General features: G+C 60.0%; 1 protein-coding gene across 3 annotated transcripts in view; it reads right to left on the reverse strand.

Annotated features, from left to right (window-relative positions):
• Positions 1-10,859, reverse strand: part of LOC103084854 (twinfilin-2) — a 17,605-nt gene extending 6,746 nt beyond the window's left edge. The window contains exons 1-9 of one of the 3 annotated variants that reach the window (XM_007451850.1): positions 10,675-10,859; positions 6,866-6,943; positions 4,412-4,590; positions 3,924-4,019; positions 3,583-3,687; positions 3,309-3,434; positions 2,462-2,612; positions 2,224-2,345; positions 1,175-1,783 (exon numbers count right to left, since the gene is read on the reverse strand). In XM_007451850.1, the coding sequence (XP_007451912.1) occupies positions 1,616-1,783; positions 2,224-2,345; positions 2,462-2,612; positions 3,309-3,434; positions 3,583-3,687; positions 3,924-4,019; positions 4,412-4,590; positions 6,866-6,943; positions 10,675-10,699 (1,050 nt within the window). In that variant the 5' untranslated portion in view covers positions 10,700-10,859 and the 3' untranslated portion in view covers positions 1,175-1,615. Of the gene's footprint in view, positions 1-1,174; positions 1,784-2,223; positions 2,346-2,461; positions 2,613-3,308; positions 3,435-3,576; positions 3,688-3,923; positions 4,020-4,411; positions 4,591-6,865; positions 6,944-10,674 lie in introns of those variants that run through there. The other 2 variants (XM_007451851.1, XM_007451849.1) reach the window with 2 other exon arrangements.
• Positions 10,860-11,422: the final 563 nt, after the last annotated feature.

Consider the following 11,422-nt stretch of genomic DNA (forward strand, 5'->3'; position numbering starts at 1 on the left):
GAATCCCAAGCCTGAGGGAGATTCTCCCAGACTCCCTGGGACCAGAACCCAGGCCCTTCGGGGCAGAACGCAGGTACCCAAGAGAGGGCCAATGAGATGACAGTGAAGTCTGCACATGCACACACGGGCTGGAGACACCAAGATCCAGAGGTCCACGGAAACAGCCACCATGCCTCAGCCCCACGGCAGCCGGGAAACCTAGTGGACAGAGCTTACTCAGTGTGGCAGGCCCCCAAGGAGGTCCATGTCCTAATTCCCGGAACCTGTGAATATGTTCCCTTACGTGATAGAGACTTTGCTGGTGGGATTAAGTTAAGGATCTTGAGATGAGCAGAGTATTCCGGATTATCTGAATACAATCACAATGTCCTTATAAGACAGACGCAGAGGGTATTTGACTACTGATGGCCATATGATCACGGAAGCAGAGGGGAGCAGAATCAGAGAGAAGATGCTATGCCCATGGCTTTGAAGATGGAGGGGCCGCAAGCCAAGGAATGCAACCGGCCTCTAGAAGGTGGAAAAGGTGAGGAAATGGATTCCCCCGAGGCCCCCAGAAGGAAACAGCCCCGCTAAAACTGTGACGTTAACCCTGTAAGACTCATTTCAGACTTAAGAACCATGAGAGAATAAATGTGTAGTTTGTTTTTTGTTTTTTGTTTTTTCTGAGGTACGCGGCCTCTCACTGTTGTGGCCTCTCCCGCCGCGGAGCACAGGCTCCGGACGCGCAGGCCCAGCGGCCATGGCTCACGGGCCCAGCCGCTCCGCGGCATGTGGGATCTTCCCAGACCGGGGCACGAACCCGTGTCCCCTGCCTCAGCAGGCAGACTCTCAACCACTGCGCCACCAGGGAAGACCTAAATGTGTAGTTTTAAGCCACTAAGTTTGTGGTACTTTGTTACAGCAGCCACAGAAAACGAATCCACCCAGATCCCCTATATCACTGCAGAGGTGTGCCTGCCTCTTGGATGGAGCTCCCATCGACAAGCCGGCCTCTCCACACTGTGCCCTCGTATACAGGAACACAGGTTCTCCCACACATCTGCAGCCGGGAGGGCTGGGGCTCCACCTAGCAGGCCAACAGGCCCCTTCTGCATTGGGAGGAGACAGTTCTATGCTCAGGGCTTCCCCATTCCCGGTGCCAGAGATGGTCCCTCAGGGCCAGACTCAGCTGTTGATTTAAAAATATTTTATTCTTTAAAAAATACAGCATTCAACCACCTCGTCCAGCAATGACCCCCTGCCCCAGCCTCGAATGACCGCACCCCTTGTGGCCAAAGCCTTCTGGGCCATGCTGGGACCGTAGTCTCAGTTCCCCTGGGGGCCAGGTTCATGCCAGGCCCCCCCACCCAGCCCCTTGAAGCAGCTAGGCGGGGTCCCCAGATGCCCTGGGCACATGGAAGAGAGGCAGGAACAGCAGAGGGGGAGGGTCGCAAAATGCCAGCCCAGTGGTCCTCGGAAGCTGCAAGAATGTTCACTCACCAGCCCTCCTGCCCACAGGAGGTCACCCCAGAGCCCAGGCTGGGAAGGAGGGAGGTGGCCGCGGGGATGGGGTCGGGGTGGGGTAGGGGCAGCCCCACAGTTCCACATGCCAGCAGGGCTCGGGTCCCGCCACCTAGCTGTCGTCCCCATTCTCGCCGGGGCCACGGATGAGGCGCTTGTGGCCCCGCTTGCCCCCGGGGCCCTTGGGCTTGGCGAAGGCCTGCTTGAAGGCGTGCTGCTTGGGGTGCACCTCGTCATAGAGGAAACTGGCCGTCAGCTCCGCCCCGTCGCCAATCTCAATCTGTGCAGGGCAAGGCAGTGGTCAGTCACTCCAAGGGTGGAGGGCCCTAACACACACCACCCTCGGTCACCCCCACTCCTGGGGCACCCCCCTGATCTCTCTCACTCTAGCCCTGGGGTGTCCTCTCAGATCCCCACCTGAAATGCACCTCCAGGAGCACAGAGCCTAGGGCCTGCTGCCCTGCAGGCCTTGTCACCCCCTACCTGCCTTCCAGACCCAGGAAAAGGAGAGACATGGGTGTCACAGTTGGGGCTTGTCCAAGACATCAGTTACCTGGGTGGCCTGGGCTATGCACACTACCCCCTGGGCCTCAGTCTCCCCATCCAACCAACAGGGCAACAATGCCCCTGCTCTGCCATTCTCACGGGACCCTGATGCCCCACGTGGAGGGTGGGGTGACAGGGCCCCGGGAGGCGAGGCCCTAGGGAATGGGCGCCCACCTTCTTGGCGATCTCCAGCTGGAAGTCCTGCTCCACGGAATCGAGGAGGCGGCTCTTGCAGCTGGAGTACAGCATGCGCTCCTTGATGCTGCACTTGTAGCCGGGCATCGAGTAGATGAACACTGCGGAGAACAGGGAGGTGAGCGGCGGTGGGCCTGGGACTCCTGCCGCCCCATGGCCCCTGCAGGCGGCCCACCCAGCTGTGGGCCAGCACGGGAGCCCTGCTGTGGCCACTCACCCACAGACTCCAGGGGGTCACCCTCATGGGTGTGCTTGTAGAGAAAGAAGTGGTAGCGGGCGGCATCTCGGGGCACCCGTGATGGCAGCTGGGCCACGTCCGTTGGATCTGTGTGCACTAGTTCGATGGTCTCCCGCTCCAGGTCCAGCTTCTGCCGAGGGGCAGGGGGAGACGTGAGGGCACCGCGCGGGGGAGGGCCCAGGGCCACCCTCGCCAACAAGAGTTCCCTGAGGTGGGAACCTGCTGTCATCTCCCTCTCCCGGGGCTCCCCTCCCCCATCCTGCCATGCAGGTCCCTCTGAAGAGGCCACTCCTGGGCGCTGTCCCAACACTGCCCCTTTGAACACTCTGCTAGAGGAGCAAGTCCCAGCAAGGACAATGGACAGGACAGTGGGGAGGGCCTTCACCTCAAGGAGGCATCACCCTCGGGCCAGCCTATCCTCAGAGCTGAGGACCCATTCTGCTTGAAAGGGGGCAGGCTGGACCACTGGGGCAGAGGGACCCTGGCTGGGGAAAGGGGGTGGTCAGGGGGCTGCAGAGGGAATCTGGGACAGGAAGGGGCTCAGGGCTGAGGGGTGAACCCAGGGGTGATGTGTGTATGCAGCGTGGAGGGCGGATTGAGAGACAGTATCTCACAGGAGTCCCTGTGGGTGAGCCAGGCAGGGCAGGGCAGGGGAACAGAGTGCAGCCCCCACACGTGGTGACTGTAGGGAACAGGTAGGGATGGAGGACAGCGTGTTCCCACCAGTACGTGGGTGAGCTGAAGTGAGCTCATGCGTGTGCGCAGGAGCAGGGTGGAGGTGCAGCACACCCTGAGTGTGTGCGTGGGACAGGGGACGGGCACCCACCAGCTGGATGTAGTTGACTGTCTTCTGTCTGAGCTGCTGAAGTGCCCGCTGGGCCTGAGGCTGCAGAGGGAAGGCCAGGCCCTGCAGGGTCTGGTGTTTGCTCTCCACACTGATCTCTGTCTTCACCTGGGGACAGATGAACATTAAGCGAAGCCCTCACCTGCCCAAACCAGGGTGTAGCCCACCTGGGGAGCACAGGCTTGGCCAGCAGGGCCTGACGTGACCTCGAAGGCCTCGGGCCAGGACTGCTGCCCACACTGTCCAGCGCACCCACCTCGTTAATACGGATCTGCTGAAGTTCTCTCTCGGCTGAGGTCAGCGGGGCGGGTGCCGCACAGGATGACAGGTGCTTCTGGTACCCAGCAAAGGAGAGGTCATCCTGGCCGGTGGATGTAGAGGCATAAATGAGCACCTTGGGGTGGGCTGGCAGAAGCCCACTAAGCACCCCAGCTTGCAGACCTTTGACCCTTGCGGCCTTCCCTACTCATCCCCAAGCCTGGCACCCACTTACTCTGTGCCCCTGTATAACACCTCACCCTCTGTGGGTTCATGACCGCAACCTAGTGATCCTGGCCTTGAAGGGGGCGAGGGGCGCCCAGGGGAGGGGGCCTCTACCTTCACAGTCCCGAAGAGCTCATCCTTGATGTGGCCGCCCCCGAACTCCTTCTTCACTGTGGCCCGTGTGGCTGCATACAGCATCTTCAGCCGCACCTGAAGGGTGGGGGCCAAGCCCTGAGACCCCTCCAGGCAGGGCTGCCCATCCAGGAGCAGGCAGGAGCCTCTGGGTGGGGACCTGGTCACCTCATTGTGCCCACACACCCAGCAGAGGGCGCAGCAGAGCACCCAGCAGAGGGGGCGAGGCTGCGGTAGGGCGGCTCAGACAGCAGGGGGAGCCGCTGTCCAGCCCAACCTCTGCCTCCCAGAGCCAGGCTGATCTGGCCAGGAGGCTCTCAGAGACCTCATCCCTTGCTCTCGTACCCTCTAGAGCAGGATCTGATGTCTCCCCCGTTCAGACTCCCTGGGCCAGGGCCGTGTTATCTCAGTCAGACCCAGCTTCCCCCTTCCTCCAATCCGGGGGCTGGGCAGGGGTCCCTAGGACTCACAGGGGAATTATCAGGTGACCAGGCGAGGAAGAGCCACTCGAAGCCCTGGGCGTTTTGCGTGTCCAAGCGGTAGAGCAGGTAGCAAGGCTGCTGGGCATCCAGCAGCGGCAGCACGGCCCCATCATAGTCCTGGTCCCAGCAGCCCACCAGCTCCCTCGAGGCACCCAGCACGAGCTGCTCTGGGGGCAGAGGCCAGGTGAGCCAAGGAGTAGCCATGTCCCACACCCACCTGTGACTGTGGGCCTCAGCCTCTGGCGGTGACTCAGACCCACTGACCACCCACCCCACCTTCCCCTGGAGCCACCACGTCCCTGAAGGCTGTCTGTGTGACTCAGTCATGAGTGAGTGAGGACACACAGCCGCCAGCCCGAGGTCTCGCCTTCTACACACACACACGCACACACACACAGAGAAATGGTCTCGAGAACATGCCCACAGCTGACCCAGCACAGGCAACCGCACCAAGACACACAGCCACATGCCCACAGCCATCGACAACGCGACCCCTCACAGACACCCACACACTCAGACCCACTGCACAGCTCCTCAGCACACAGCCCCACTAGGCTACCTACTGCCCCCTCCTCCCTCAGCCTGGGGCTCCAGCAGGGCCCCCAGCACACCCTTCTCAGAACGAATGTGCTATGGGAAGTGGGATCACAGCCTCAGGCCACAGGGATCTGCAGGCACAAAGGCACATGGGCAAGAGGGAGACAGGGGCTCTTACCAGACACTGTATAAACAGCTACCCTGCTGCCCCCCACCAGCTGCAGCTTCCCCAAAAGTAACAAATCAAAAGCAGCCAACTGCCTGGGGCCGAGTGGCTGAATGGGGTATCGAGGCTGGACATACATTTGACCTATCAGCCCACAAGGCCTCAGTGTGGCACCGAACACCAGCCCAGATGTGCACAGGCCCAGGCTAGAGGAAGAACTGGGGCAAGGGGACAATCACCGCCTGGCCAAGGGGTACCGGCACCTGACTACTAGGCCCTCCTGATGGGGGCACGGGGCCTGGCTGTCCAGGAGTCCCAACAAGCCAGGCCGCCTCCCTCTGGCCTTGGCCTCCTCACCTATCCTCCCAGAGCTCAGATGGGATCAAGGCTGAAAACCAGCAGTCACAGGCCGACTGGACCCCAACAGCACTGCCCAAGTTGTTTAATGTGTTGCCAACATTTTTCAAACTGGGAAGTTTCACATAAAAAGTGGAATTCATGGCTTCTCTAGAAAAATCAGGAAATCAAGCCACACTCAGTGGGAGCTGGGCGATGGCTGCCTGTCAGGAGGCCTGGACCCTCCTGGGTGCTCCCAGGTACCCCAACAGCTGTAATGCTGAATGCAGGTAAGGGCTCACCTAGAGACTCCTCCTGGTAAACGTCTACAGGGACGACCTGTCTGGGAGGCGACAGGGAAGGCTGAGGACTGGGGTCCATGAGTCTACTTCTTTGGAGGGGTCCAGGGAGCTGACCTACCCCAATGACCCCAACCCAGCCTCTGAGGGCATCTGAATCTGGGGACCCTGGACAAAGCCCAGCACAACTCTGGCCCCAAAGCCTGGGGTGAATTCTGGGTCTGGGAAGACCCTGCTTTGACCCAATTCAATGTGTGAAAAGTCAGCTGGGCACCAAGCCCATTCGGGGAGCCCCCAGCAGGGTCCACTACTGCATGGCTACCAAGAAGGGCTGGAAGGATTCGTGGTGGCCCGGCTCACCCCCAGTCCTGAAGTCTGTACCCTTTACTTCCAGGGCCAGCCCCTCAGCTGTCCTCTACTCCAGGACTCCTCTACCCCAAGTCCCTCCAAGCCTCAGTCTAATCCTACCTCCTCAAAGCCCCTCCCCACTTCAGGCCTCAGCTCAAGCTCACCTGCCCCCCCCCCAACCCCTATATCCCCAGCACCTCCCTTTGTGGAAGCCCCAGGTATCCCGGGTCCAGGTCAAGGCCTAGCCAAGCCCGGAATCCCCTAGTCCTGCTCTCAAAGAGGCTGACACGAGTCCCTTCTCCCCATTGTGAGGGCACTTCCCAAGGGCAGGGCCCTGGCTTCTCCTTAGGAATCTCCCCGAGCCAGTAGCCAAGCGAGGCCAGGCTTGCCGACCACACAGGGAGGTGAGTGGCACTAGCCACACGGGGCAGTGCCTGGCCTTACTCATCCCCCGCCACCCTACCTAACCCAGCCCAGCCCCCTGACTAGGCCAATGGCCAACTACAGAGCCTCTGGGGAGGCTGGGCGGGACCCCCCGGGGAGGGCTCTCCTTGCTATCCCCCCAGCTTCAGCCTCCTGCTCAGTGTAACAGGCAGAATGACCATGCCCACCTCCAGCCCTCTCCTACAAGACACCTCCCATTTCCAGATGGGAAACTGAGGTCCTGAGGGGGCTGGAGGCCAATGTCCCCCACCTCCCAGAGAAGCAGCGGGGTCCAGCCACCAGCCTGTACCCTCGCCTGTAGGAAGCACTCACCGTCCTCAATGACGACTTTGATGAGCCGCACAGAACCAGCCCGCGCCTTGGCAAAGAACTCCTTCAGCTCCTCGGTAGCTACCAGAACAAGAAACATGGTGGAGGATGAGCAGACAGAGGGAGCACGGTGGGCAGGAACACACTCAGGGACCGCTCTGTCCTGGGGGTCTGGTGGCGGAGCTGGGAGCCGGGTTAAATACGGCCCCCCATGTGACTGGGAACCTGAGACAGCCGCTGAACACAAGCTCCCAAATTTAGCCAGCAGAGGTGGCAGGCGGGAGGCCTGCTGGCTGGGATGGCTCTGTTGACAGGGCACACGGGGATGAGACAGCCCACCCGAGAATGGGGCGGGCTCTGGGACAGGCCAAACCAGCCAGAGTGAACGGCCCCCTCCTGTCCCCTGCCCCCCAAGAAGGCCCAGCACAGAGCTGGCCTGGGACACTCCCAGCACCGTCATGTCCACAGACAGAAATACAAGAACAACTGCTCCCAATGTGCACTGCCCACTATGTCTACTCACACATGTACATGCATACACACATGCATGCACTGCATGTTGCACGTGCCAATGGGTACATACTCAGTCAGGAATGTGTGAACGAAACACATAAACACTATGTGACAGAGAGAGGAACAGAAATACAAACGCCCTCATACATGAACACACCATTCAGCTGGTCAAACATAAATGGACACACACATTTAAACGTGCAAACACACAGACACACACACACACACAGATTCAGTCCCCAGGGTGCTAATAAATTCACACACAGGCAAATGCAGAGCATGGCTAACATGTTTGTACAGGCAAGTGGCTGTACAAAGTGTACACAGAAATACAGAGGTACACACTGACACACATGCATGCACACCCAGCCCCAGCCCACCAGCCACGCTGCCTAACCCTGAGAGGCCCTGGGGAGCCAGGCCAGCTCTGGCACAGCCCTGCCAGGAGGCGATAAGCCTCCAGCCCCAGGCAGCTGGAAAGAGGAGTGACTCTCAGGGTCTCCCCAAAACAGACCCTGTCTTGGTCCCTGAGCCACAGACCTGAAAGGTGACAGCCAGTGACCAAGGACCCAAGTGCAGAAGTGAGGATCATGGTCAGAGCTAGGGAAGATCTAGCTCTGGAAGTCACAGATATACTGGTGGTTCAGAGAGGGAAGCCAAGGTCCAAGTTGGGAAGGACCTACTTGGGTCTCTGGGTGCACAGGGCCAGGCCAGCATGACCTTGGGGCTGCCCAGGGGTCAGGAGAATTCTGCAGGAACACAGCTGGACGGCTGAGGTCAGAGAATATTTATAGGGCCCAGACCCGGCAGCTCGAGGGCGGGGTGGGGGGGGGCCTTTAGGAAAACAAACTCTGGTCATGTCCTCAGGTGCCCATCATGCAGGGTGACCCTGAGCCTGAGACCTCACGCTGTGTACCACCCTCCAAGGCCACTGGGTGAGCAGGGTCCCAGCTAAGCCCGGCAGGCCCTTGGGGCTGAGAGCAGCATGGCATGGAGACACAGCCCCAATGTGCCAGGACAGAGCTGCCCCTCAGCAGACCCCAAGCAGGTCCCTGATGAAGAGCTTGACCTCGGGGGCTCCACCTTTCCCATAGCTATCTGTAACCTCTGACCTCATTGAACCTCAAACTCATCTATAACATGGAGCTAATACCCCTCACATGGTTAGAGCCTCTCCTAATAACAATTACTAATATTTTTTTAAGATTTTTTTCTGATGTGGACCATTTTTTTAAAGTATTTATTGAATTTGTTACAATATTGTTTCTGTTTTATGTTTTGGTTTTTTGGCCCTAAGGCATGTGGGATCTTAGCTCCCCGACCAGGGAATGAACCTGCACCTTCTGCAGCAGAAGGTGACGTCTTAACCACTGGACTGTCAGGGAAGTCCCAGAAATTATTAATTTTTATTACTGTAATGACGGTGGGACAGGCCGAGCTGAGCTGTCACTTCCACCTGCTCAGACCTCTCCCAGGGAGAGGCTGACACGCCCCTTCTAGTGTTACCAGGACAAAGTGACACCCCGGTAGTGGAAGAGACATCCCCCTCCATGCCTCCTCAGCCACCATCAATAATCCAGAGGCCAGGCCTGGGACACCTGAGCCTCTATCATCAAAGATTCATGTCCACCACCCCCATCCCCCGCTGCCTTACCTCCCGCCCCCCTCCCAGTAAGCCTCAGGTTACAGGTCTCTCCCCTGCCCAGCTCTGAGGCAGCAGATCCACACCTATGGCCAGGTCAAGGCTGGCACCTGGGCATCCAGGGTGATCTCTCCTGTGGCCTCCTCAGGACAGAAATGGGAAGGAGTGGGTTGCTCCCAGGCAGAAGGAGGGCTGGGAGGGGGGCTCGGTCCTCAGATTCCCCTAGGCAGGCCCATCGCAGCATATGGGAAATGAGGGAGTGAGGAAGGGCCCAGGCCACAGGACCGGTCAGCCTACAGTGGGGAGGAGGAGCCCTAACTTCTGATCCCCTCTCAGTTGGAGGCAGCAGCAATGATCAGACAAAGGGGAAGGAAGGGGCAGGTCCGGTGAGGGGCTGTTCCCTTCTGTGGGGCTGAGTCATGAAGCCGCCCCTCCAGCTCTTCTTGGAGAATGGCTGGCCCAGACCCAGGCCCCTGCCTTTTCTGGTCCTGTGGGGTGTGGCCAGGGAAACCCTCTCAGGGCCAGCCACCAAGCGGCCACAACCACAAGCAGAGGTCCAGGCGGTCAGGCTGGTTGATGGTGATGGCCCAGGGCAGGGGATCCTGATGTGGTGGGAGGAGTGGCTGACAGCCAAACCACTGGGCTATCTGGGCCTTCCCCACAGGCCAGGCAGCCCTCCCAGGCCAGTGACACAGGAGGACACTGAGGCCCAGGTAGGGTCAGGACACCTGGCTCCTGGCCACTGCTTCTTCCCCATCCTGTATAAGGAGGAAACCGGCCCCTTGGGGGAGGAGGGTGATGCTCTGGGCTGGAGAAGCTTGGTGTGGGGGGAGCTGGCCTAGAATCTCTAGGGTCAGGACCCTCTTCCCTGCCTCCAGCTTGGAGCAGGAGCCTTCCAGCACTGGCTGGGGCAGACTCAGGAGATCAGAGTGGAAAATGGCAGGGAGACCAGAGGTCAAGGTCAGATTGGCGACTCTCCACATCCCACTTAGAAAAAAACCTGTCCCAGGTTTTTCCCAGCCTAGTTTGTGAGGGTCCCAGGAGGAGCCCAAGATCAGGGCCCCCTCCTCACACAGACACAAACCAATACGAGCCATACATGCATCCATGGTAACAAACGAACACTGAAACACACCCAACTTGTGCACACGCACACAGACACCCACAGACATGTGCACACAGTCACGAAACACTGATGTCTAAAGATGATTCCATGCGACAGTGCCCAATCAGCCATTAGTGCATGTGCACTGGATGTACACAAGCAGTCACATCCAGATGTGCACACACACGACTGTACACACAAGACAAACGCACATGCGTGCCCACTCCCTCAGATGTGCACATCCGGGTACACCCACCTCCAGAAAGGAACAAAAATACATAGATGGGCACACACAGGCACATCCACCCCCACATGGGAACGCCGATACCTCCACCCCAGTTGTGTGCGTACATGTACGCCCACCCTCAACTATGCACAGTAAGTGCGCATCCCACCAAGATGTGCCCACCCCAGGCGACCCGCGGCTGCAAAAGAGAACAGGAAGCTTCCCCAGGCTGGTGCCGGGGAGGAAAAAGGGGCCGAGAGCCAGTAAGGGGGCGCAGCCGCGAGCACTGACCCTCGGCCCCTTGCCCGTCCGCCAACCTCCCTCACCGTGGATGCCGGTCTGGTGCGCCATGACTCTGTGCCCCGCTCCGCCCGCGCCGTCGGAGCCCTCGGCTTGGCCCCGGCCCGGGTCGGCTCGCTTGGACTCGTAGGAGGAAAAGAAGGAGGAGGATGTGGTGGCGGCCGCCCAGCCTCACGCAGCTTCCCGGGCGGTGCCGCAGACCCGCCCCCAGAGCGCCCCGCCCCTGACGGGCGAGACCCCGGAGGGGGCGGGGACTCGGGGCCGCGCGTGCGCGTAGTGGGCGCCTGGTTTCGGGTGGGCCCACGACTGAGTTGATCGCCTTGTCCGCGCGCTTGCGCGTGCCCTGTTTGTAGCCGAGAACAGGGCCTGCGTGTGGCCGAGCGTGTGTGGGCGCACGCGTGTTTGAGCCTGTGCACCGTGATCCGAGTGGCCTGTGGCTGGTGTGTGTCCGTGAGTTCCGGCCAGGTGGGTTTGTAGGTGGGTGGGATCCACGCATACCCCAACCTGTGGCCTTAAAGCGGGCGGGGGGCGGGTGTGGTCTGTGTGTGGATGGGCGTGCGTGTGTTTGAGTGGCATCCCTTTCCTCGGAGACGTTTCTTGAGCGCCTCCTGGAGGGCCTGGGCTCCTCTTGGCGTCGCGGCCCGCAGGCCCTGCCCTAGCATTGGGAGCCCAGACCGACATTCTACTAGGCAGTCAGCAAATGAGCTGTGTCTGTGGCAGCGAGCGCCCTGTGCAGAGTAAGAGACCACTAGGAGGAGGTGATATTTGAGCGGA

Source organism: Lipotes vexillifer, unplaced genomic scaffold (assembly GCF_000442215.2).
Source record: "Lipotes vexillifer unplaced genomic scaffold, Lipotes_vexillifer_v1.1 scaffold500, whole genome shotgun sequence".
In the NCBI taxonomy this organism is placed as follows: domain Eukaryota; kingdom Metazoa; phylum Chordata; class Mammalia; order Artiodactyla; family Lipotidae; genus Lipotes; species Lipotes vexillifer.